We start from the raw sequence: 27,582 nt of genomic DNA, 5'->3' as shown, positions 1-27,582 counted from the left end.
TCACTGTGTACACTATACCCATCTTGTTTCATATCATCTATTATTTTTTGAGCTAGAGCAGGAGGAAGAATTGACTCAAGCAATCGGCGCTAAAATATATATTTATATATATATATATATATATATATATATATATATATATATATATATATATATATATATATATATATATATATATATATATATCTATGTATATATATATATATATATATATATATATATATATATTTATATATATGTTAGTGTATTTTTCAAATAGAGTGCTCAATGTTCTTAAAGAACAGAGCAATAATAAATTAGTAAAAAACACTCATCTAACTTTTTTCTTCTACTTGAAATTTTACAATTGCTGGATCATCAGGAAGAGTTCCTGATGATCCAGCAATGGTTAAAGTTCAAGTAGAAGAAAAAAGTTAGATAAGTGTTTTTTACTAATTTAATTTATATCTATGTATATATATATATATATATGTATATATATATATATATATATATATATATATATATATATATATATATATATATATATATATATATATATATATATTTTTATATATATATATATATTTATATATATATATATATTTATATATATATATATTTATATATATATATATATTTATATATATATATATTTATATATATATATATAAATTAATACATACGGCCACAAACAAAGCAAGGGTAAATAAAGATTTATTTGTTTATTTTCTCGTTAAATTTTTTTTTTTAAATCATAATTTTGTAAAGAAAATACATTTTATAATAAACTATGTTTTAAAACAAGTAATCATTATTTTACTTATCATAATACTAAGTATAAGAAAAATTAAATATTCTTTAAAACAGCTTCGCCAACATAATTTTGTTTCTTAAAAAAAATTCAAAATACATTAGTTAAGTAATAAATTCAAAATACATTAGTTAAGTAATAAATTTAAAATACATTAGTTAAGTAATAGACAGTCAGGAATAATTAAACTATTTTTAAGTTTCGCTAAAAATAATTTTATTATTCCTGATTATTTCTTAGTTTCAAGTTCTTCCAAGTTTCGAGATCTTCCATTTTTCAACAATGTTTTTGATGAAAGATTGAAAATATGATTTTTACTCTTAGTAGTTTTTCTTTAGAATGATTTTTAATAGGATTTAATTTTTCATAGGACTTCCATTATCATATTTGCTTTGTAAAGTAAATGATAATTGCTTGTTACATATTTAAAACATTTATTTGATAACTGTATGAGTTTGACATATACTATATTTTTACAAGAGTATTAAATAATTTTTTCATTCAGTTTTTAGAGAAGGAAACAACAATTTACCAGTATTTACGAATACACTAAATTTTTATAATATTACAACTCCATTTTTAATTATATTATCTTTATAATATGGGATGCATTTCGCAAAACCCCATTTTTGTAAAGATTTACATATGATATTTTGATTATATGAGATGTTTTATCAGAGTATCTCTACATCTCCCATTACTTTGCATACACATGGAAGCCACAAATTTTAGGAAATAAATTCCAGAACATTCAAGGACTTTTTATCACATTTTCCAGAAGGTTTATATCATATTAAATTATTACTATCAAAACATTTAACTTTTGTTGGTTTAGCAGGTGATTTTTTTATTTTTTACTACTTATTAAATTAACTTTATTTATTAAAACTAAAACTTAAATTACTATGTATTATTTATTGAATATTAATGTTACAATATAAATAAGAACTAACAATATATAATAATTAAATAGAACTTTTAAATAGAATACTCTAACAAAAATTCATGGAACAATACAAACAAAAATTATTTGAAAGATAAAAAAGATAAAAAAAAATTTAAAGAACCTCTTTTTTTTTTTTTTTTTTTATTTTTTAAAAAAAAAAATGTTTTCTAAACTCTCAAGCTCTTGCAACTTTAAAAACTTTTAGATAAAAGCTCTTGCAACATCTTTCTATAAATTTAATAAATCATTAAGTAATTATCAAGCTAAAATACATGTTTACCTCAGTTTGTAATGCATAACATAACATCTCACTTCTTTATTCATCAGCTTAAAGTAGCTTCTTTCTTCAAAAATGTCATTAATTTTAATGAAATTAATGACATTTTTGAAAGAAACATTCTCACTTCCTAAGATCCTCTTCATGCAACAATATCTTTGTAGAACATACTAGGTCAATAAAATTTGGCAGCGAATCAATTAAACATCAGTGCACCAATGCTTGGAACAATCTCCCTCATTCTTTTAAAACTGAAAACTTTATTTCTCAATATAATTTTCTCAATAAATTAAAAAAACACTATTTGGATAGCTACTAGAATAATAACATCAATAAAAGCAATATATCACTGTTAATAGTCTTATTAAAAATACTCTTTCTTATATATTTTATTTATTTTTATCTTTTTTTTTTTTTTTTTTAGGAATCTTTACATTTATGTACAGCTTTTATGTCGTCCTTACACAATGATTGAATGTGTATGCCTGTGTGGGTATATGTATGTGTGTGTGGGTATATGTATGTGTGCAAATGTGTGTATATGTGTATGTATGTGTGTTGTGTGTTAATATGTGTGTGAATGTGTATGTATATTTATGTATGTGCGTATGTAGATAAGTATAGACATATGTAGATAAGTATAGACAATATACCATTGTTATTATTATTATTACCTTTATTTTTATTAATATCATTATTTTTATTAATACCATTATTTTTGTTGTTATTAATACCATTATTATTATAGTTATTATTAATGTTATTATTATTGTTAACGTTATGATTTTTAGAGTTGTTATTATTTTATTATTATATTCATTATTATTAGGTGTTTACGCGTCATTAGTAATTATACTATTTGTAAACATCCTTGAATTGTAAAATCATGTAATTCAGAATATATTGATTGATTGATTGAAACAGTTTTTCACTATCCAATGCAACTTTATATTGCATTCTAGATGATTTTACAGATTTTAACGTTTTTCTAGTAAATAGAATATCTGCAGCATTATATTGCTTTGATGACATGTGATCAGTTACTATTATTAAAGTGTTTATAAAATTTTCACTTTACTAAATAATCTTTATTTACTTTGAATCCACATACAATGGCAGCCTAGCCACGACGCGAGCAAAATAAAATAACAGTCATCCCAAAGAGATATGTACCATATGGTGGTAACTAAAGCCTATGGGGAAACTAAAGCCCATATAGCAGGTAATTTTTGGATTGTGAAAGTGGCAACACTGTTTGAAATAAACAGCTGATGCTGTATTCTTCTAACAGGAGCTTAGATGTGTCTTCCAAATTCTTGTCTGTATTATTAAAACAATATCAAGGTAAATGTACAGTAAAACTATATATTTAGCCAAAAAATTGATAAAAGTTTCCTTGCATAACTTCTGCTCTGAGTAGGAAGAGAGAGACCGAACCTCTTAGCTTACAGCGGAAGAAGATACAATTTTGATCAATGATGATGATCCTCAACCAAATATGTTCAAAACACCTGATACCAAAACAAAGGAAAACCACGGCAAACTAAAGATTTTGAAACAAAATAAGAAACTTGCAAATGCAAATTCATTTGACAATACCGATGATCTGAATTATTTAAGAGACTCTAATCCAGATATGGATCCAGAAACATTTAGTGACCTGGAATCGGAGATGGATCTACAATTAAAAGAAGCGACTTATGAAGAACCCCCCAAAAAGGAGTCTCTATAGTCTATAGTATAGAGGAAAATATAACTCTATAGAAAATATAACTCTATAGTCTATAGTATAGAGGAACTGATATCAATTTATGAAAATATATATCTTTGATATAGGACCACAATTTATAACCCAAGCTTTGCGATATTTATTTAACCTATAAATTGAAGGATCTTAGGCAGAAGTTGGAGTTTCAAAAGTGGTTTTAGATACCTCCATCTACAGTATCCATTTAAAAGTATAGGCTAAATAAAAAAATATCTTAGGTACGCTGAAATCCGCGTTTTATGGAACCGATAAATGAGCTAAAATTCGTGTCAGATAGTTTGACCTACAAAAATCTCGACCTAGTAAGTTGTACGAACATCTACGAAAAAGTGGAATTAATTTTTAGATAACCTACTGAGGCCTAAATTGTTTATAACCGATTATAGTCTTTTTTGGGTTTTTATCTAAAACGTAGAAAATGGAAAATGGAAACCTAAAACGCAGAAAACAACGCGCAAAACTCCGGAAATATACATCGACTATCTGATAGCCTGACTCACAACGATGTGCTGCTACATCGACTATCTTATAGCCTGACTCGCAACGGAGTGCCACTACATTGACTAAGGGTTTGGTTAGAGCAGGCAAACAGATTTTCAAAAAAAAAAAAAAATCCGTTTCTTTTTCTGCGTTTTAGTTTCCATTTCCATTTTCCATTTTCTGCGTTTTAGGTGAACCCGTCTTTTTTTATTTTCAACCGATTTATGACGTTTTCGTTTTCGACCGATTTATTTTTCGACCTATTTCCTAGATTTTTATTTTCAACCGATTATCTGGTTTGTGTTTATAACGCTGTTTTTTTTTAAAAGACGAACTATTTCTTTTTATCGATAAGTTTTCCAAGTATTCATGGAACCATATATTTTTAAGGTTCTGAAGACAGCGCTTTAAACACTGCGCTAAGGCTGATCAAATTTGGCGCGTATTTAAATCAACAACAAAATATACAAAATATAACATATCGGAAAGGCGTAGTTATAAAACTGAAAATACAGTAGATTGAATTCAATATGTTGAAAATTCACTAGGCCAAAAATACAATAGGTCAACGATTTAGTAGGTTGGAAAATTAGTAGTACATTTTTTAATTAGGCGTACATATAAAAATCAAATTGTCGGCTGAAAATCAAAAACGTCATAATCTACGATTTGGGTTGAGTTATAGGCCACCCTAAAATTCTGCGCCACGCTTTTTGAAGTTTTATTTTGAAGAGGGTGGTAGTAATGTGTTTTGTTGCCTTGTTTTTTAGAACTTTATATTTATATATAATTAAAAACTACAATGGTTATACTTTATTAAGATGTGTCTTTTGATTACAATGACAAACTTTACGAATGGACTTTTTGACATCTAAAACTTTCTAGTAGATTGTTCGTCTAACAAATATTTAAGATATTGACAGAAAACATGAAACTTGAGTTAACACATTTTTTATTCATCTGCCAAATTTGATCAAAAAATATTTAGGCGTTGACACCCTATTTGGGGGCCCACTTTTGGTACCTAATTTATTTTTTCTAAAATCGTTTGCGGCCAGAAGGATGGAGGGAGGAGTGGTGTGACAAAATAAAATTCGTAACTTGAAATCATTATAATAAACTTTTTATTAATGTTATAATATTACTTTTTTTAGATAAAATGAGTGAATAGATTTATTTGTTTGAGTATCAATATTTTTAATTTTCTCGCCTAATTTATTTTTTAATTATTTTTTATACCAATAGTATTAGTATTTCCTTAGTTTAACTAAGTCTTAGATATGTAAAACTTAAAGATCTTGCTTTTTGTTATAAAAGAATAAAAAAGGTAGAATGACAATTATCATTATTTTTATAACTCGCTGTATATTTTATTACAAAATTATACAGCGAGTAGCGGAACTTGCAAAAATGTACAGCAGGTAGTGGAACTTGCAAAAACGTACAATGAGTAGTTTTTACTCAACTTTTGTTCGCGTTGTGTCTGTTGTTAACAATGATTCTATTTAGTTTCATTTATGGAATTAAATATCTTAAATTATCATTAGCTGAAAATCAAAACGCAAAATAATTAAAATAATATAATGAAACATGTTTTATATTTTACAATTTTTTTTTTATCTTAAAATTTATTAAAACATATTTATATATTAAAATCTATTATTTTGATTAATAGCATTTTAAATATTTTTTCAGATCTCATCAAAAAATAATTTTTTTTTTAAGTTGGAAAGGGAGGAGGGGGGGCAACCACACGCCCCTGTCCCACCCACATAACTTGAAACAACGAGTGAGCTGCTAGTAATGTTATAAAGTAGTAAAATGTAATTTTTATTTTTAATACTAGATTTCTTTTTTATTATAAAGAAATAAATGTTTATAAAAAAAGAGTCCTTTTTGATAATAGGGTGTTTGAAATCATTACCCCTACATCCATCTTTAGGCAATGATGAAACTTCTACATTTGACAGAGGCATGATAGCTAAAAACAACAAATTCCTGCATATATAAATTAACTTTTTCATTAAAATAAACACTCTTTTATAAATATAATTAGTCTTTATTGCCGGTAAGTATGATAGTTTTGAGTCCCCTCTTGCTCAGGGATGCGCCCATAATCTAGAAAACTTTATAAATTTGTAGTTGACTCTATCTTTTGATATCAAAGTATAAGAGTTACTTTTTGGTTTTTCATTTTTAGCTCGAAAAGTTAATTTGACCACTCTTTTTATTTAGCGGTTTTCTAGAATAGCGTTAACTACTCAATGTAGTTAAAGTACTTTTCGAGAAACTACCGTCAGTCGGTTATCAAGATATTTCTTAAAATCAATTTCCGTAAAATATCTGGTCTGCAAGATAAACAATTAGATTGTTTAATAGGAAAACACTAAATATCTCACTGTGGACTAGAAGCAATCTTTTAAAATTTATTTAAAATTTGATATGACCATCAAGACTTTATATGTTATAATTTAATATAATTTAATTGCGGTATATATTATGGAATCTTAATTTTGGCTCTATTTTCCAGATCTGCGAAATCTCAAGTTCTTGAATGCTCTTTTAAAGTGAAGACTTTTCTCGGTGTTAGAAGAATTGTAACTTTTGCAAAGACATTTAAACAATAGTAATATTCCGCAAAGAAGTTCAAATAGACATTTTATAAACGTCTTAAGTTCTGTATAAACAAATAAAAATCTTAAAATTTTTTTTTTAAATCAAAAGAACTATTAGATGTACTAAACAAAACGTTTTTTTTATCAATTTCATTTTATTTATAACCTAAGTTATAGACTGTCAATAAGGTTTTTTTAAACATTTTCAATTTATGTTTTACTAATTCGCCTTAACTACGTTATGTAGTCAAGCTCTTTTTATTTTCAACGGGTCTAAACTTCATTACGTTTGTTTAATTGTTTGTTAGTCATTTGATGAAAATATTTTTAATAACATTGAAACGACAACAATAAGGAATTTGCTACTGAGACAATGTAGCAAACGTCAAAGAAGCTTTCAATAAATTTTAATTTAACATTAACTCGCTGATTAACTCACTTTAACATGTAATTAAAAAACTATTGATGGAAAAACTGATTTTAAATTGTCGGAAACTTTTTTTAAGCACCATGCGCTTTTCTACAATAAACTTATGACAGCAAGAAATCCAACAGGGCCAACAACGCCGGGGGAGGGGGAGGGGCACGTGCCCCCACTTTTTTTCTAAAGATACTTTTTTTTTTTTTCAGGGAAAATTATAGATACAGAGGGCTTTATTAGAAATAGACGACGTGCCCCTCCTTGAAAATTGATAAAATTTAACCTTTTGCTCAAAATTTCAAAATTTATTTCGGAATTTCAAACTAAAGCTGAACTAAATAAAGATTCGTTTTCTAAAATAATAACAGAAGTATTATGCAGCTTTATAGACTAATCAGTGGCTTCCTTAAGCTTTGAATATTGGAAAATCTATGAAAAAGTTGCTCCCATTAAAATCAAGGATTAAATGACGAGGGAAAAAAATACTTTACGTCACCCTATGATAAAAGATTATTTTCAACTGCTATAGAGATCAACTGAGACTTTTTCGTTGAGAAAACTTTCAAAAAAAAATCTTTAATAAAAGGCGCCATTTTTGTCGACTTTTATACCGGTACAGGTTCCGGTTGTTGTTTGAGTATATTTTTGCTTTCGGTAAATAAATTAAAAAAATTATTTTTAACTCAGTTTAGCACTGGCGAAACAACCAGTGCAAGCCGATTGCTAGTATTAGAAAAAAATTATAAAATGTGTGTTATTAAAAAAGAAACGAAACTAATTCACTTTTAAAACTTTTTAAATAAAATCATTTAATGGATGGTATCATTTAATAATGTGTTAGAAAATTGAAAAAATCTGGCTTTTTACCGGATAAGTAGTTTAACTTTTCAGAAACATGAATAAATAGAACATATGACAAATGACATATCTTTGGTCCCTTTTACAAAATACAAATAATTGACGGACAACCCCAAAACAAGCTAAGTGCATATAGTCCAAAACGAATCTAGAAATGCAAAGAAAACCAACCATGGCTTTTTAATACATCATATTCTTTCTAACTCATCTTAACAAACTGTGTGTTAGTGATAACCCTGTTTTTACCCTGGGTTTAACGCATGAACGAAGTCAGGGTTTCTTTAACGAAGTGCAAAAAAATTTACTTTATTTATTAGACGGCATTTTGTTTTCATTCCGAATTACTTGCAACTAGTCAACAGTCACTCTTTTGCATTTAATGAATGCTAGAAAGTCAGTCTTACTCTTACATTGCATAAAGAATGATCAAATCTTTATTTATGAACTACCTATTGATTAAAAGAGAAATGGAAGTCTTTGTTGGTCATTTTATGGATGTTATCATTTAATAATGTGTTAGAAAATTGATACTAGAAAAAAATGTTCATCTTAAATACATTCAATTGAGCATGAGTTTTTATTGTAATTACCGCATTGCTCGTATATTGTAATTACCGCATTGTTCGTATATTGTAATTGTAACATAATACATATTGTAAAAAAAACAAATTGTTTATTTTCATGTGGTAATTGATGAAGATAGCAATTATTCTAAAGACCTCAAGAAAGTTCTCATAACAACAAATATTAAAAGCATCTAAAGAGCTTTGAAAAAGTTATTGAAAAATTTGTAAGATTTAAAAAAAAAAATACTTCTTTGAAAAAAACTGTTACCTGATTAGCTTCTTCTTTATCAATTATCAGTTTAATTCCTATTGCCTTCCGGGTATCTAGAAAAACTTTTCTTTCGTTTGCTTCTTCGTTTAGGTGGTTTACAACACCTAAACAGCTAGAACCAAGTAAAAGTATTACGTTTGCCAAAATCTAATGAAAGAAATTTGTGAATAGTATCAAGATTTTTGATATTTTTAAAACATTAACAATTATTTTATACAAATATAAAATTGTAACTTTATTACAAACTGCTCAGCAAAATAGAATAAAAACTTTTGAACATGATGACTTAGATTTTTTGTATTTCGCTAAGTATATACACATACATATATATACATATATTTATATGTATGTATGTATGTATGTATGTATGTATGTATGTATGTATGTATGTATGTATGTATGTATGTATGTATGTATGTATGTATGTATGTATGTATGTATGTATGTATGTATGTATGTATGTATGTATGTATGTATGTATGTATTTATTTATTTATGTATTTATTTATGTATGTATGTATGTATGTATGTATGTATGTATGTATGTATGTATGTATGTATGTATGTATGTATGAATGTATATATCTACCGAATTCTACCACTCTAAATACCAGTGGGTTACCTCCTTACTATATATATATATATATTAGGGATATGACTTTTTTGCAACCTACTAGGCCTGTATCGTAATTCAATGAACTTTTATGTAAAAAGAACGAATAGATGTTTCATTTTGACATATTTTGAAAAAAGGTCATACTCCTGTTGTTATTTTATTTATTTATGCAACATGTACTGTGATATAACAAAAAACATTATGTGATATATAATTATACAAGTATTACAAAATTAACAGTATCAAAGCGTCTAGTACAACAATATACATAACTGTCTGTGTCTATAGGCCTACTGTGTTTAGTACATGGGTCACATGATGCTCACGTCTCATAAAGAGTCTAGCGCTTATTACTTAGAATGAATCGAAGTTGCAGTTTGTCTTTCTTTCTGCAGGAAGCATACAGGTCTTGCATCACCTTGATTGCACGTTCAGCTATCTGATTACTTCGTGGTATGTCGATGACGGATGGCTCTTTCTTCCAGTGATTTTTGAATGACTGCAATGCCTTTTTGTAAGGCTTCAATACATCAGATAAATTCTTGAAGTCATTGTCATTGTACTTTTGACTACTAAACCAATGTTCTGCCCACTCATATGAAATGAACCTGCAAACCTTCTCCAAATTCTTTCTCGCTTCAGGCATAAGAATGAACGCCAGAATGGCGAAAATGGCTCTTGAGTTCCATCTGGCATTGCTCATATTAGGAATGTTCTGAAAGTGAATCAGAGGGAAGTTTCTTTGTTCTTCATAGAACCTAAACACTCTTGTTAAATGGTACAAAAACTTCATATCGTCTCTCCACCCTGATTTATCAAGAATTTCTACAGTTCCATTCACAAACTTATCCTTCAGTTCATCATACTTATTCAACAGTTCAGACACAAATGGGTATTCAATGTTTGGAGATTTGGTATCACCCCCAAGTTCTTCGTCCATCTCCAGACGGAGAATCCTGTCTAGTACGTGATGCTGACAACCGATAAATTGTGGTATTGTGACACCCTTTAATTTAAACATACGTTGCAACTTCACAACAACTCCATTTCTCTTCCCAGTATTGACGTTTGTTGTATCAGTAATGATCATCTTAATTGAATTCCACAAATTGTATTCATCAATAAGTTTGGCAATTTTTTCAGCAACAGTTTCAGCTTTGCCATCTTTTAAACGCAGTGCATCAAGTTTCACGTCAGTTCTTTCATTCTGAAGTACAACTACCTGATATTCCTTATCATCTATTCGTTTGCCGTCAAAGTGTAAGGACCACTGTTCCATTTTAAGTTGTTGTATCATTTCTTTTTTTAATTTACCTGCCTCTTTGAATATGGACTTGTAAATTGCTGATTGACTTGGAGTTGGAATATCAATACCTTGTTGTGATAATACATTGCATATTTTAGCAGCTTTCTTTGTGGAAACTCCACTTGATGTAACCATACTTACAGCAAATTTACTTTTGTAGTGCTTTCTAGTTTTTTTCTGAGTGTCCTCATCATCGTCTTTATCACCGTCGTCGTCTTCATCATCTTCACTCTTACTTTTGCAGTTTTCAGATTCAGTACCACTGTCTGTGGTAGACAGGACTTGTGATGTGGAAGGTATTGCTGTTCCAGACTGGACTTTCCTTCTCTTGGAAGGGTGAATGGTTTCTTTACTTGCCACTTGTCCTGTTGAGTACCCCACCTGTCCTTTACTTTCTTTTTGTAGGTGGTATAGACGTTTATCTTCCGAGGATAACCACTGGCCATTCACTTTCGTGATGTCAAATAATGCATTGAGAACATCATATTTTCCACGCTTGACACATTCATCATAGACCTTCAGCACCTTCATAAGCTTTGCTCTTATCACTTGATCAGACACACGTGGAAAATTCAGTTTATTGTCCCACAATTTTGTAATTTCCTTAGAAATTTGGTCTATTCGTTCTTTTCTTCCTTTAACATATGCTCCGAGAAACTGGTATCTTCCTACGATCTGCAATTGAAGTGGTATTCTGGATTTTTCATCGAGTGAATGTTCTTCTACAGCCACGCTTCCTCTTCTTCTGTGTGACTCTTGAAATCTCACCAAATTTTTAGTCCAAGTCTTCTTGTTCTTTGTTACTGTGGTATGACTTTTCTTGTGAGACATCATATAATATTGTTACGACTTTACGGATAGCTGAGCGTAAATATCCGTTTAATAAAGTCGTTTAATTAATAAAATACTTTAACTGTATAGTAATCCAATTATAGTTCGATAATCCAGTCAATGTTGATAACAGTTCGATAATCCAGTCCGTATCCTAACGATAATGCTACAACTACTTATACTTCGTACACTTACAGCGTCTTTAGTTCGCTACAGTAGTTCCTTATTAGCTCAGTTACATGCAGAGTACTTCATAGAACTATTCACATTATCAACACTGAGCTCTGACAGCAGCTCGCTTATATAATTATTTAGAGCTTCCAGAATGTTCTACTAAGTTCTATAATCTTCTACAGTCTGTTACAGTCGTCTATATCACCGTGGTAACACAATGACGTCATCACATAACAATTCCAAGTATTTGCCGGCACACGGCCGTTTCGTTGCCATGGTAACGTGTGGCGTTATATTTATAAATTCATAACAAAATAATGAAATAAATAGAATTAAGCTGAGAATTAAGCTTAAGATTAAAACATCGGTCAAAAATGAATGTATAAAAATGGTAAATCAAATTTTTATTTTGGGGGTGACCTTTTTTTGTTGCAGAAAGCTATTTGGGCCTTTTTTCATGATTTTAGGTAAAAGTTCATCGATTTATGATACAGGAAACATTTTATTTGAAAAAAAATTAAAAAGTCATATCCCTAATATATATATATATATATATATATATATATATATATATATATATATATATATATATATATATATATATATATATATATATATATATATATATATATATATACATATATATTAAATATTGAGAAAAAGGAATTTTCAATTTCTAAAACAACTTTAATATATCTTCAAAATAAATTAAAACAAGATTGCAACACTTCAAAAAACAAACTTAAATGAGCGTATAACTCAGTTTTAATCGGTTGCAATAGCTCTAATTGACAACTTTAGAAAGATCATACTTGCTATTTACTGATATTAAGACAATTAAAATCTAAAAAAATGAAACGAGCATGAATGTTACAAGACTAACTTATGTTGCAGCGCGATTACTTATAAAGAAAAATTTTTATCTAATAAAAAAACTTAACGGAGCCTTAAACAAAATGATGTAGATTTTTTTTTTAATTTTTAAAAATAATTGATGTTTAGGCATTGTCGTTTGATGACATAAAACTTTTTATTTATTTACAAAGTTTAAACAGATGATACAAAGTTTAACTGACACTGGTATTAAGTTTAACTTTGAAATACGAAAGAAAATATAAAACTGTTTTCTTTCTCTTTAAGGAAAAAAATACACTGAAAGTATAAAGAAAATTAAAAACTGAAAATATAAAGGAATTTAAAAATGAAATTCAAAATAACCTTACAAAACTAACATAATAAGGAATAGACATTGCCATCCCAGTGGCACGGTACGTTTTTAAAACGTTTTTTAGACGTTTTTATAAGGTTTAAACCTAATAAAAACGTCCAAAGAACGTTTTAAAAACGTACTGTGCCCACTGGGATTGTTTATTCGAGGGTTGAAAATTTCGGGAAAATTTTGCTCAAAATTTCCGGAATTTTTCAAAAAACTATTATTGCAATAAACTTATATACTTTTATAAATTTCTTTTTTTTCAAAAATATGCATTTTATCATTGTAGTATTTGGGTATTCTTTTAATATTTCAACCAAAAAAAATTAAAAAAATAGAAACCTACAAGCTAAAAATACATCTCTATTAGTCAAATTTTATAATCAAGTTTATCAAGTGATAAGCATTTTTTTTTATATTTCATTTTCTCAAAAATAAAATTTTTCCAACCTTCGAATTCTTTATTAAAAAAAAGATACAAATCTAACTATGTTAGTATCAACAAAAAAAATGTTCATCATCTTTATTTAGGATTACAAAATTTTTGAATATCAATAATTTTGTAATCCTAAATAAAGATGATCGTTTTTTTTGTTGTTGTTCTAATAATAATAAATTAAAGTGATTGGTATGATAAACTTATAATAAACACACACACACACACACACACACACACACACACACACACACACACACACACACACACACACACACACACACACATACAAACACAAATCGCCCACCTAGTAGTATAAGTTGAAAAATACGATATACATTTATTTTTATAAGGTATAGCATAATTTTTTTAATTTATTGGTTTATAAAATCAAAAGTGCCCGAGCAAGGTTGTAGCAAGTGAGGCTAAAGTCTTAAAAGCACATATTTAAACTAGTTTAAATAAGTGCTTTCAAGACTTTAGTCTCACTCGCCACTTGCTAGGGCACTTTTGATTTTATAAATCAATAAATTAAAAAATGGTGCTATACCTTATAAAAATAAATGTATAAGTAAGCTAAGTACGGCGGAATTTATGACCTTGTAATCATTAGTCGTTTATTTTTATTGCAAACTATATTTTTAAATAGTTCAAATTTATCAAAAATTTACTTTTTGCCTTTCATTATTGAATAACGCCATTAAATCAATAAAAAATTGTACAATACCGTAAATATTCAATTAAGTCTTTTATATACAATACTACAGTTTTCAGTAACTTGTGAGCCAGTTTAACAAACATTAAAAAATACTCCTCCCCCTTTAGAGATGGGGGTGTAAATAATGTTTAGCCTTTAACAAACTTCCTATGACACTGAGCGACAGTATGCTTACCAAATAAAAGGATAAAACAATTTTAGAAAATTTTGAAAAAATTTATCATAGTTGCTACTCGAAGTTACAATAAAAAAAACAAAATACCAAAAAAAGTGTTTTTCAAAGAGGGCTTTTTAAAAATTTTATATTCTGCTTCACAATACTTTACCATAAAATTATCCATAACAACTGCCTCAATAAGACTTAAAAGTTAAACCATTAATTATAAAATAATCTTTTTTTAAAAATTTTCAAAATTTCCCGAGTTGAAAATTTCCGGGAAATTTTCATTTCTGGTTTATTCCTTATTGTCACTTTTTTTTAATCATAATAATTTATGGGCTGCATGAATTTTCAGTTTACATGGAAAAAAATTTGCAACAAAAATAAAAGCGTAGTTAATCTTCTTAAATGCTAAAAATATTAAATAAATCTTATTAAAAATCTCAAAAAAATAAATCTTATTAGTTTAACAACTTGCTTAACAACCATTTTTCACACTTTTGGAAAAAAACGTTCTCATAGATTTTAAATGGTCAGAAGAAAAGTCAGAAATTTTAAATGGTCAGAAATTGTGTGCAGAAATTAAAATTGCTGCCTTTTGCTTTTGACGCAAAATATTATCTTCATTCAATAATTGCTTGCAATTCAGCGTCAACAAACTTATTTGGCGGCCTTGCACGTACTTAATTTTTTACACCAAAATCATTAACTCTGAGTCGACGGGACCTTTTTTTGCATGATGTTTTTGAAAGAGCATGATCATCATATGCCTCAACAAGCATTAGTTGCAATTCTCCAGCACTTTTCTTCAAATGAAAATAAAGAATTAATACTTTCCATAAATCATCACTTTCTGCTAAAAAAATTCGACATTTTTAGCACGATGAAAAAAATATGATATTGTTTGTTCAATGACCTGAAGTAAAATAAATGTTTGACGTGTGTTATACCAGCCAAAAATTAAGTTAAGGCTTGTTTACAACAAACGTTCGAAATGTTTACAACAAACGTTTTCGAAATGTTTGTGTCTTAACGCTCATTTTATACCGGTACACCTGGTATTTTAAACCGGTACACCTGATATTTTAAACCTGTACACCTGCTATTTTAAATTTATTTTTATTTATAAGTATTATAACATAATAATATTATAACAATGTTTAGTATTACAAAAAACTTTTTTTTTTAATTATACTTAAAATGAAAATTTGAAATTAAATTTTATATAAACGGCAAAATATTACAAAAAAATCTTTTTTATTAAAATCTATACTCAATTTCGATAATTTTATATGATATAAAACTGTTTGGATCAGCCATTACAAGTTGATCTACCACGGGCGTCATTAAAAATTGTGTGTTAGTTACTTTCATTTACTAGTTTATGGACTAGTTACAATTTTTTGGATAACTTACACACCGGCCATAGAACTTTATATTTAACGTTCTACGGCCTCTAAACCCGCTTGATTAGTTTATGCACGATATCGTGCATAATAACGTGAGTTATCGTGCATAGTTAGCGTGCATAGACATCCGTATGGACGTCTATGCACGCTAAGAAAGCTATGAATCTAAAACACTGTCAAATTTAAAAATTTAAAAGTTAAATAAAGTACAGCTTACTTGTAAATAGGAAGTTTTAAAACTGTTCTTTATACCAATAACTGCAACATGAGAAAGTGCCACTAACAATGACAATGCCATACATTTGTACAATCGAAAGGGTGCAATGGAGTATGTTTTGTAAATAAAAAACATGTATACTATAATACCACTGCTTAATAAAATATCATCATCTTTATTTGATACTGCCAAATCTAATAAAATTTGAAGGTAAATAATGAACCATAAAACAATGCATAGGTATTTGCAGCAATATCTTTTGGAATTGCGATAAAAGACGTAGATGGCCAGACAAACACTTGAAAAAAAGATGCTGCAACCAATTATTATTAGACGAATTATTATTTTGGAAGTTTTTTCCTTAGTAAAATCCACTACAGAAACCAAAATATAAGCAAAGTTATAAGTCATATAAATTAGTAAAACAAAAAAAACAATGTATTTTCTTCGTTCAGAAATGTAGTTCCGATAAATATTTTCTAATTCTTTGCTTGAAAATGTCGAGTTTAGAAAACTCAAACATCTTTTGGGAGGAAGAGTCATTTTTTGAGTATTTACATCTGACGGATAGATTTGCATGACGTGTCAGCCAAAGCTTTGAATTTCTAAAGATAATGATTCAAAATATCTTCTAGATTTAATAGATAGGAAGTTCCTAAGTCAAAAATTAAATTTTGCCGAAAAAAATACATGATATTCTTTTTCACATTTATTTGTTTATTTATCTATACGTGACAGGTGCAGAATAATAAATAAATTCAAAGTGTTATTAATAGTGGCAGTCATAACAAAATATTTTATGAATGCAGATTTTAATACAAAAGATGCGAATGTTTAAAAAAATTTTGCTTTTAAGTTTAATTGTTTCTAAAAAAGTAATAGTTTTATTGTTTACTTAAGAAAATTCTTTTTTAATTATTAATTGCGTTTAGGTTTTTTATAGTACAAGTATTAACTTTGGTAATAATATACGTCACATTGCCGCTTTATTTTCATTTTCTAAGGGTAAAATATACGTGTCACTAAAATATACATCTCACTCGATTACTATACTATTAAATGTCACTGTTAAATGGTAATAGTAAAGTAGTTGAGTCAAACTATCCGCAATCGGATCTTTATACTATTTTATTGCAACATGGGCGCTATTTGGCTTCCTAATAATGATAATAAATTTGAAAAAATTTCTCTACGATTGAAAAACCATGACTGTTCACAAAGAAGAGGGAAATGCGTATCAGAAAATTGTTTATTTTTCTTGTTGACAACATTAATACAAATAAATAATTAATTGTTTGTGTGCTTATACGTTGTGAGTTTTTGTAATTTAGTATATTAATCTGACACTACATAAAAAATTAACTATAAAGAGAATAATTTGGATTCTTTTTTTTTTTTTTTTTAATTTAAAAAAGAATTTTTAATCGAAAATTGTTTAACTGTTATCTTAATAAGAATAACAAATATTTTTTTCTAAAAAGATTGTCTAAAGTCTTTTAGGACTTTTTTGAGTCGTAGTAATTTTAAAGATTTCAATTTTGAAGATTACCATACTTTACTTGTATAAAATCTAGAATGGTTTGACATGTAAGTTTACAGATCTTAACTAGATAAAACAAAATGTTATTTTTTAAAATGTTGTTTTCATGCCAATTATCATAGTGGATAGTTCTTTTTATTAAAAAAAGTTTCAAATATTTTTCACTTGTATTTAAAATAAATTTCAATTATTTTTCACTTGTATTTAGAAGTAGTTATTACATTAAAGTAAAAGTGATTAGCCAATCGCGAGTCGATCTAACGTAAGGTAGTTGTCCATGGTCTTATAAAGAATGCTCTCATCTAACAGAAAATAAACTTATTTTTTGAACCAGATCTTTCTGTTAACTTAAAATGGCTTTGTAATGAATGTAAAGATAATAATAATAAATAAAATCACAAAGAATCTAAACAATAGCAATATGGATAACAACAACAAAAAATTGTTAATGTGTTTACTAAAATATAATATAAAACTAAATAATGAAATAAAATCTTTTTAGTACTGAATACTAAATTACAGTGCTAAGCCAACCAACAGGTCATTGAAAGCCTAGTAGAGTCAGGTAACATCAAACTTTCATATCTTCCAGTTAATAAAAAAATTCTAAAGGTACAGACTACCTTGAATGATCATGAAGGATTGCTATATAATACAGCCATTAAAATGAAAAAATAAAAAAAGTTTTGTAGTGAAATGGTTATTAGATAGAGTCTTTCAAATAAGAAGTTTGATAGAATCCAACTTGTGATATATAATGTAAAAAATAAACAATTCAAATGTGGTGTTCGTAAGATTAAGAAAAAACTCAATAAGAAGCTCAGAAGATGTTTCTTGAAATGATGAACTTAAATATTAATGAAAATAATGAGAATGAAAATATTGAGGAAAATGATATTCTTTTACATGTACCTGATGATACTTAAAACATCGCGAAGAGAAAACTCTTAAGAAAAAATAATAGTAAATTATAATTTTTGATATAGACAAAAAAACAAAAATTACTTTAAAGAGAGGATTTTCAAGTTACATTACATATTCGTGGTCATATAAATGTCATTATTTATTACATGATGAACCTACCTGTAAATATTTTGAAAAAAATCATGAACCTTATTACTGTGAGTATCAGAACAAGTTATGCCTTCGTTGCTATTGGTTTATCAAAGAAAACAACATTAATCATTTGTGTGATCACTTTGTACATGGGAAACATGGATGTCCGATATTTAACAAAGTAAGAGAGAAAGTCAAGTACTCTATAACAATCAAACTTACCTAGAAAATTTGTTTGTTGTTAAATATTTAATGGAGTAAGAGAGAAAGTTAATTAAAGGATTCAATAACAACCACACTTTCCTAGAGAATTTAAATGTGTTTTGTCAAATATTAATGGTCTTATTGAGTTGAAACTAAAAACTTGACATAATTGGTTTGACTGAAACACATGTGATTGACATACTTTTAAAATTGAAATTAAAGTTGAGCATTACATCTCCAAAAGTGTCTTCTAGTACGCAGAATAAAGAATGTAAACTTCTGATTAGAGAAGGTATAAACTTTGAACAAATTGTGGTAGAAATAAAGAAAAAAAGGTTGTAAGTGTTTTATTTAGGTATAGCTTTATAAAGCGAAGTTAAATATCTGTATATATATCTATATCTGTAAGTTGTGTATATAGGTCACAGTCAAAAAAACAATAAAGTTGAATTTATAAACTTTTATGAGAACTGAATGAACATTATTGAAAATAAATATAAAGGCATCATAGTTATGAGTAGTTTTAAGTTTAATATTGATCCACTGGATCTGCTGAAAAATGTTTGGAGTTTGCTTCATGTCTGAAAGTTAGCTATCTGGAAAATTAAAAAATGTTGGATCCGACCCTACTTTTGATTATAAATTTCTGAAATTCTTTTTTTCCGCAACTAAAAATTCCTTGTTTTGTCCGTAAAATTATATATATATATATATATATATATACATGTTGCTTGCACCGCAATAAAAAATTTAAGTATATTTGTTACCAGGAAAATGGCTAAAGTCGCATTTTACGTAAGTCTTGTTGCCCATCAAAATGTAGCCATTTATTTTTGTCAAAACATGGATGTAAAGTTTTCGTCATTGTATTTTGGCTGGGGATTTTTGTTTGCCCATCAAAATGTAGCCATTTATTTTTGTCAAAACATGGATGTAAAGTTTTCGTCATTGTATTTTGGCTGGGGATTTTTGTTTGTCTGAACAACTGGGGTATTTAATAGCTCGGAAAGACTTGTAATTGCAGTATTTATTCAATAAATGGATGATGATCCAAATTTGGTGACAAGTAGTAAGAAAAACCGAACAGTGGTGCACATTTAAAACAATGAGCAAATTTATAGTGAACAAAGAAGATTGCCTCAAACAAAACAGAGTTTGTAAAAAATGAAGAAATTTCAAAACCTATTAAGAAAACTAAAATCGGAGTATTACAAAGTTAAAATAATATGTTTATAGATGAAAGTGTTGCTATGAGGAAGACATTAAAAACCTTTCACTGAAACAAGCGTAACGTTCATTTTGATGGGAAGATATTGTATTTGATGATTTAAATGAAAATTCGTTGCTGATAAATACAATATATTTAAAATTAAAAGCATTCTTGATGTTTACTTAACAAAAATGTTTAAATTACTTAACAAAAAAAAAAAAATGAAAAATCGATTACAAAATTGGAAAATTAAAAAAAAAATAAAACAACTGTGTGGCTCACATTAAAAAAATCACATCATGTGAGTGAACGGATGAATTTTGAGAAACTTCTGAAAATCACATCATGTGATTGGAATGAATGAATTTAGAACAGAAACTTCTAGAAATCAACTTGATAAAATAGTAAAAGAAAAATTAAAAAAAAAGTAAATGTGAAGATATGAATGTACCAACTTTAAAAAAGTACACCCAGTCATTAGTTTAAACTTTTATCTATAAGAACAGGTTTTATAACTAAAATTTGGAATACATCTGCTATAATACGGATAAAGAAAGTGATATTGCCCAAGTTACCACAAGACATGGCACCACTAAATGTTTTAGCAGTGTATGGTTTTATATTGATATTATGTGCACTATTAACACATGTTACTACTATAAACATTCTATAAATTTACTTTTTAACAAAAACTCAAGAGCACTTTTACGTTTATCTACTTATTTTGAAGAAAATAAACAATTTAATAAAAATTAATAAATAAAAATTACTCTACTGAAATAGCTGTTTAAATAACCATATCAAAATGAATAGCAGCAATTAATGGTAAGATGTTTACCGTTACAATTATGCTAGACTTAATGAGAGCATTCGAAACAATTGATAGAAAAATAATAATTGAAAGATGAAAGTTCTAAATAATAGAAGGAGTAGTACTTTAATGGATTACAAGTTACTTATCAGGAAGAACTCAAAGAGTAAGAACTGGTGATCATATATTATCTGAACTAACCCGTGGTTGGTTTGCCCTTGGATTTAGTACTATTACCTCAGTTCAGTGTCGTCCCGAAGTGATCTTAAAGGGAAGGGGGTGACGCATCTTTTTTTTTGCCGACTAAGGCCTAGAAAAAATTTTTTGCGACTAAGAACCACAAAAAAAAAAAGATCCTTGTTGGCCGACATTTGCAGTTGATACAGTCTACTACTAATGAAGGTAAGAGTCATGAAAAATCGAAGACGTTAATTTATCATTTAATTACGTTAAATGATGAATTGAAAGTATTTAGTGCATCGTTCAGTGAAAATGGATTGAAACTAAATGTTGGTAGTTTAATGTGTAGATAAATTCAGTAAATGTGTCAAATACCTGGATTTTAGAATTGATTACAATTTGAATTTTTCTGAACATATTAGGTATAAGATAACGGGCTATCTTATGAGAATTATCAATTATCCAATTATCTGATAAATTATCAATCTGATTACATACCATATAGATAATATACCATATATATAAATTATCAATCAGATAATATACCATATATATACCATGATAATATACCTCGTCAGATTATCTGACTTGATGGACAAAAACAATAGTTTTTAACAGAATTATTTCACCTTATTTTGAATATTGTGCTTTATTATTTTTAGATGCAAATGAAAATGATATTCAAGTAATGCAGAAGTTACAAAACAAAACTATAAGAACAATCTTGAAATGTGAATGGTTTACACATAGCAAAGATATTCTGCAAAAGAAAGTATTTAAATGAAAGTATTAACAAAGTATTACCCATTACTATTTGACTACAAAATTTCAAACAATTTTGTATAAGAAAAGAACAAAGTACACAAATATTTCAAAAGGAATGCAAATAGTTATCAGTTAAAAAACCAGAACAAGAAAAGTATAAAAATTTTATAATCGGATAAAATTGTAAAACAAATTGTCAAGTGAATTTAAATTGCTTGACAGGAAGGAATTCCAGAATCAAGTCGTAAACTTTTAAATTAAAAAAGATGTTTATAAAAATAATATAGTAATATGAACTATTTTTATAGTAATCTAAACAACAGTAAACAATCATAATAATAATAATAATAATAATAATAATATTAATAATAATAGTTTTTAAATATCTTGTTAATTTGCTTTTTTTTTTCTTTTTTTTTTGAAATAGAATCCATAGATCAAAGTTCATTGAAGTGTCAAGTAGGAAATGTTATAACAATTAAAAACATTTTTAAAAATGTATTTAAAGTTTCAAATAAACGATTCATCTTGTAAGGTAGACTATGAAAGTTCTTCTACTATCTGCGTGTTATTCTCAATTAAATAATTTACAATTATCAAATGTGGTTTAACAGAAAAACTTTGGTTAAAAATGTTTAAAAAAACAACTTAACTTTTTGTAATTATATAAAAAAAACAATTAAAAAAAAAACAAAAGCATTTATGTGTATAAAAAAATCACTTGCATTTTTGATACAGATTTAAAAAATTTTTAATTGAAAATGTTTTTTTTATAGATTTTAAAAGTATTAATTATGTTTTTATTACATTTTAGTCTAAACTGCAATAAAAATTTAAAAGTGTTTCTATTGAGTTTTAATATTAAAGTATTTTTAAGTTTTATTGGGAAGATGGATGATGAAAGATAAAAAGTGAAAGGCTAGTGGGCTACCTCGAATCACTTTTGCATTTTAAAAAATTCTCAACTGCGTTGTATTTTAACTAAAATACTCAGAAAAAAATGTTAAAATAAATTAACAATAAAATTACAAAAACTCGTAAAGTAAGAGAAAAAAAAAGAAAGATTATTTGGAAATGATTATTATAGTTAAAAATATAAACATATTAAAATATAAATAATAAATAATTAGACATTTAGAAGAACAACTTAATCAAATTGAATAAACTATGCAAGTTTTTGAATTATTTGATTTTCAGAAGAACATGTTATTATATGTTAGGTACATGTTATGTTATTTACATAACATGTACATATGTTATGTACATGTTATGTTACTTAAAAGAACATGTTTATTTGACATTTAGAAGAACATGTTTATCAAAATCTGCAACTTAGATTTTACACCAAAGGTAAAAAAAATTACCGAAGAAATCATCATTTTATATTGAATTTTAAAAACTGAAAGAATATTTTTCTGAACCTTAATTTCAGTAGTACAAACTGTGAAACTAATTATTTGAATTTTTGTGATGCAAACTAGTGCTGATCCAGTTTTGACATTTTTTTTTTTAAGTAAACAATTTAAAGTTGTTTCTTTTTTAAAATATGTTTTAACCTATTGATTTCACAATAACCATAACGATGTTGAACCACTAAAGGTCTGCTTAAATACAAATAGCTACAAAATACATCCTTATTATAATTACTGTATTATTATGTGTTTAACACAATATAGAATTTGTCGTTTTATCGCATACAGATGAAGGTTTGAATCTTTTAAATCAGATAGTTAATTCAAGTAGACCATTCAACTTTAAAACTTTTTCTGCTGCTTCTTTCTTGTCTCTGCTGCTTCTTTCTTGTCTCTGCTGCTTCTTTCTTGTCTCTTCTGCTGTTTTTTTTTAATTTTGCTGCTTCTTTTTGTCTCTACTGCTGTTTTTTTATTTTGCTGCTTCTCTGCTGCTGTTTTTTTTTTTTTTTTCTGTTTTTTTCTTGTCTCTGCTACTCCTTTCTTGTCTCTGCTGGTTCTTTCTTGTGTCTGCTGCTCATTTCTTGTTTCTGCTGGTACTTTCTTGCCAAACAGAGTTTTACAACACAAGGTCCAAGAGCAAGTATTTTATGCATAATGACATAAGATACCACGGATATAGATCAACGTACAGTTTTACGGAAAAATAAACACGAACGTACAGTTTTATCTAAACAATAAACACGAAATAATTTGTGGCTATTTTTTGTGCGCTTGACATGATTTCTAAAAGGTAGCGAACTTATCTATTTAATTTTTGTCTGTTTTTGTGAAATCAGCGAATATTCCTTCATTACTAAAAAATATTCTCCAAGTGTTTCTAATATTACGATTCCAAAAACTACTAAGTTGTTCCAAATTATTATTTTATCACTAAAGTAAGTCAGCAAGAAAGGCTCTATTAATAATTGGAAAACATTTGATTAGAAGTCATTACTTTTAGTAAAAACTTTTCTTAAGTATAGATTGCTACGAACCATTACATCCACATTTATAAATAAGCTCCAATGTTGTCAATTTTTTTTTTAATGCTGCTTGTACTTTTTAAACATTTAAAACAAGCATGATTCAACAAAGTTTTTAATTTGATTACAAGTTTAGTGACGACAGTATTTAGTAGCATAATAGTATTTAGTAACGTGATAGTATTTAGTGACGTAACAGTATTTAGTGACGTGATAGTATTTAGTGATGTGATAGATTGACAATTATTCTTTATCAACACTTTAAATTTTGCAAAGTGCCGTCTGATTGGCATAAAAGAGAGTTTTTGTCTAATTTTTAAACTTTAAAATTATTGCGTTACGACGTTTACTACACTCAATTAATTCATGAAAATCTTTACTTAGGTGACCAACCAAGTGCATAACTTTAACTTGTAACCAGCCATAGTATTTTTTTAAAGCATTGGTATTTTTAGCTATATGTCATTAATTTTCGATTTAAAACGATGTTTGAAATAAATATATTTATTTTGGAATAAGCGTATTATAGATCATTGTTTGAAGAAAATAAATTAACAATTCAAAATAAAATAAGATATAACAAAATGGATGCAGATTGAAACATCTATACAATATTCAGACACAAACATTTCTGTCAAACTTAAGATTCAACTATATTACAGCTTGCCCGTCAAATACATGTTAACGAGCATGTTAAAAACAAAAACAGAATTATGGTACCAAGATAAAGGCATTAAAAAAAAAGTTGGTTCGTTGTTTGATAGATCAATTGTATTAAATTAGTTTTTCTAAAAAGTTCCAATAGAGTTAGTAACATATTGTTTTTAAAATCTCATTAAACTAAAGGAGCGAGTTCGAAAATTTACAAAATTATGATTTTGCAATCGACATTTTACAGTTCGATCAATTTAAAACTGAAACATGGGTTTCAAAAGATTACAATTAAAAAGTTTGCAATTGGTTAAAAATACAACTGTAAATAATTAATTAGAAACATTAGTGCAAAGTTTTTATTTTTAAAAACTAAATTTTTCTAATTAAATTTTATTACTTATTTATACTTAGTATTCACAAAATAATCTAATTATAGACAGCCATTATAAAATATTTATTTTGGTCATGCCCAGTGGGCACGCATCGTCCGGAAGACGTCTGTTAGACGTCTTATGGACGTCCAGACGTCTGTATGAAGTCCGACGGATGTCCCCCGAACAACACATGCCCACTGGGTGTGGTTAAAAATAAAGATGTTAGAAAGTGTAATATTTTGCTTACATACCTAATTAGAATCTTATATTAAAAATCAGATACCAAAAGAAATCTTAGATACCAAATACGAAAAATTAGATTTAAAATCAGTTCACAGGGCTGACGACACGGGTTTTGAAGTGGAGAGGGAGAAGGGAACAATCATCAGTTCTTATAAAAAGTCTTCTTTATCTAGAATTTTATTAATAAATTTTCCTTTCAAGAAAAAGTGGGGGGCACGTGCCCTCCCCCCCATCCTCATCCCCATCCCTGTGTTGTTGGACCTGGTTTAACTATTTATAGCACAAGTTTTTTCAAGCTTTTACAAGTGGTGAAGTCAAAAATAAATAAAATATTAAATTTAATTAGAATAAAAAATGTGCTAAAAGCTGTAATTCAGTTATGAGAAGTTAACGAAAGCAATACTGTTAGATATAAAAAATACAATAAAGGACAATAATAAAAAGTTACTAAAAAAAATAAATTACCCAGCCGGCACATTAAGTCTCACTTTAAGAATTAAAATCAGCATAGACACAAACTTGTTACGATCTTGGCGTAAACCAAAAGCACGTTGATTTCACTGGCATTTTTACATATGTTTTATGAGGTGTTAAAGTCAAATATGAATATGTGTTTTTATCACTGGTTCCACTCATTTTTTACAATAACTTTGTATAATATTATACTACATTTACGTAACGGTGAAACCAGTAATAAAAACTTAATAATTTTTGTTTTATAATTAATTTCACGGAGTTGAAACCCAATTCTTGACACGTGTAATTTGTTTTAGAGGGAAAAGCCCAACAGAAACCATGCGCAACTTTTTACTTACATAAGCATAAAAGTTTTCAACTTATTTGGTAATAATTAAATCAAGTGAATATTATAAACGATTTATAATGCATAAAAACTATAAAAACTTACCCAGTAGGCACGCAACGTCTTATTCACGTTTCAATCACGTGTATTTTAGGTGACTTCGTCCAGGTTACTATTTTACGTGAAAGTTACGTGAAAGTTACGTGCCAAAATATCGCGTCTTTCGGAACTTATTTTATTCTCAATAAAAACCTGGCATAAGAAATGTGAAATAATATTTTTTATTATATTAATTACTTTTTTATAGTATAGTTTTTGTATTCAATATAGTAGTTATACATAAAAATTAATTATATTAGATAATATAATTAATTTTTATTATAGTATTATCATAATTAAAAAAAAATTGGTCTATATAATATCTTATAACGCAATGCATTTAAAACAGAACTAAAAAGTACAATATATTTTAGGTTGTAATATCAAATTAAGTTAAATAAATTAGTACCAAGCGTCCCTATTTGCCACACAAATAAGATTAAACTCAAATTCAAGGTATGCTTTTTTTCTACTTTATGATATAATATTTTAGACTGGCAAATTTGTCCATTTTGCTTACTTAATTTAGTACAAAATAAGTTATGACAAATTTAATATCAAATTAAAATATAATTTGTCCATGTAACTTATTTAATTATTAAATAAGCTACATGGACAAATTATAAGTTCTAGCAGAACTTATTCTTGATTCTTGAGCAATAATAATGTCTGTAGAACTTCTGCATACATTATTGCTCAAGAGTCGTTTAGATAAAAACCAAAAATAAATTTTCTTTCTTTATTTGGTTTTTATCAACAAGGTTAAAGAATTTATCCAAGATAATATCAATAAATGAATGTGTTATGTTATTTATTATTGATATATGTATATATTATTGTTAAATACTTTATCTTTTTGTCATATATGACATCTTGATCTGGTGCTGTACCTGTTTAAAAAGGTTAATACTTATTTATTTCATTTTTTTATGTTATTTAAATATTATATGATTAATATATATATATGAATTATATGAAATTACTATTATATATATATTATATGACTTTTATTACTATTGTTATTATGTACAATATAAAACAGGTTATTTACGCGGATTTGTTCGATGTTTTTTCCACAAAAAGATGATTATGATGCTATTGTATTTGAAACTGCATTATACTTATCTTTCAATGT

At 27.2% G+C, this 27,582-nt stretch overlaps 1 protein-coding gene across 2 annotated transcripts in view; it reads right to left on the bottom strand.

Annotated features, from left to right (window-relative positions):
- LOC101240048 (adenylate cyclase type 2) overlaps window positions 1–27,582 on the bottom strand; it is a 105,531-nt gene that overhangs the window by 69,150 nt on the left and 8,799 nt on the right. The window contains exons 2-4 of one of the 2 annotated variants that reach the window (XM_065795921.1): window positions 16,076–16,680; window positions 8,993–9,142; window positions 1–89 (exon numbers count right to left, since the gene is read on the bottom strand). The exon at window positions 1–89 is cut by the window's left edge and continues 48 nt beyond it. In XM_065795921.1, the coding sequence (XP_065651993.1) occupies window positions 1–89; window positions 8,993–9,142; window positions 16,076–16,654 (818 nt within the window). In that variant the 5' untranslated portion in view covers window positions 16,655–16,680. Of the gene's footprint in view, window positions 90–2,019; window positions 2,299–8,992; window positions 9,143–16,075; window positions 16,681–27,582 lie in introns of those variants that run through there. The other variant, XM_065795922.1, reaches the window with a different exon arrangement.

Source organism: Hydra vulgaris, chromosome 04 (genome assembly GCF_038396675.1).
Source record: "Hydra vulgaris chromosome 04, alternate assembly HydraT2T_AEP".
In the NCBI taxonomy this organism is placed as follows: domain Eukaryota; kingdom Metazoa; phylum Cnidaria; class Hydrozoa; order Anthoathecata; family Hydridae; genus Hydra; species Hydra vulgaris.
The sequence above is the reverse complement of the archived record's forward strand: the minus strand, read 5'-3'. Positions and strand labels throughout refer to the sequence as shown.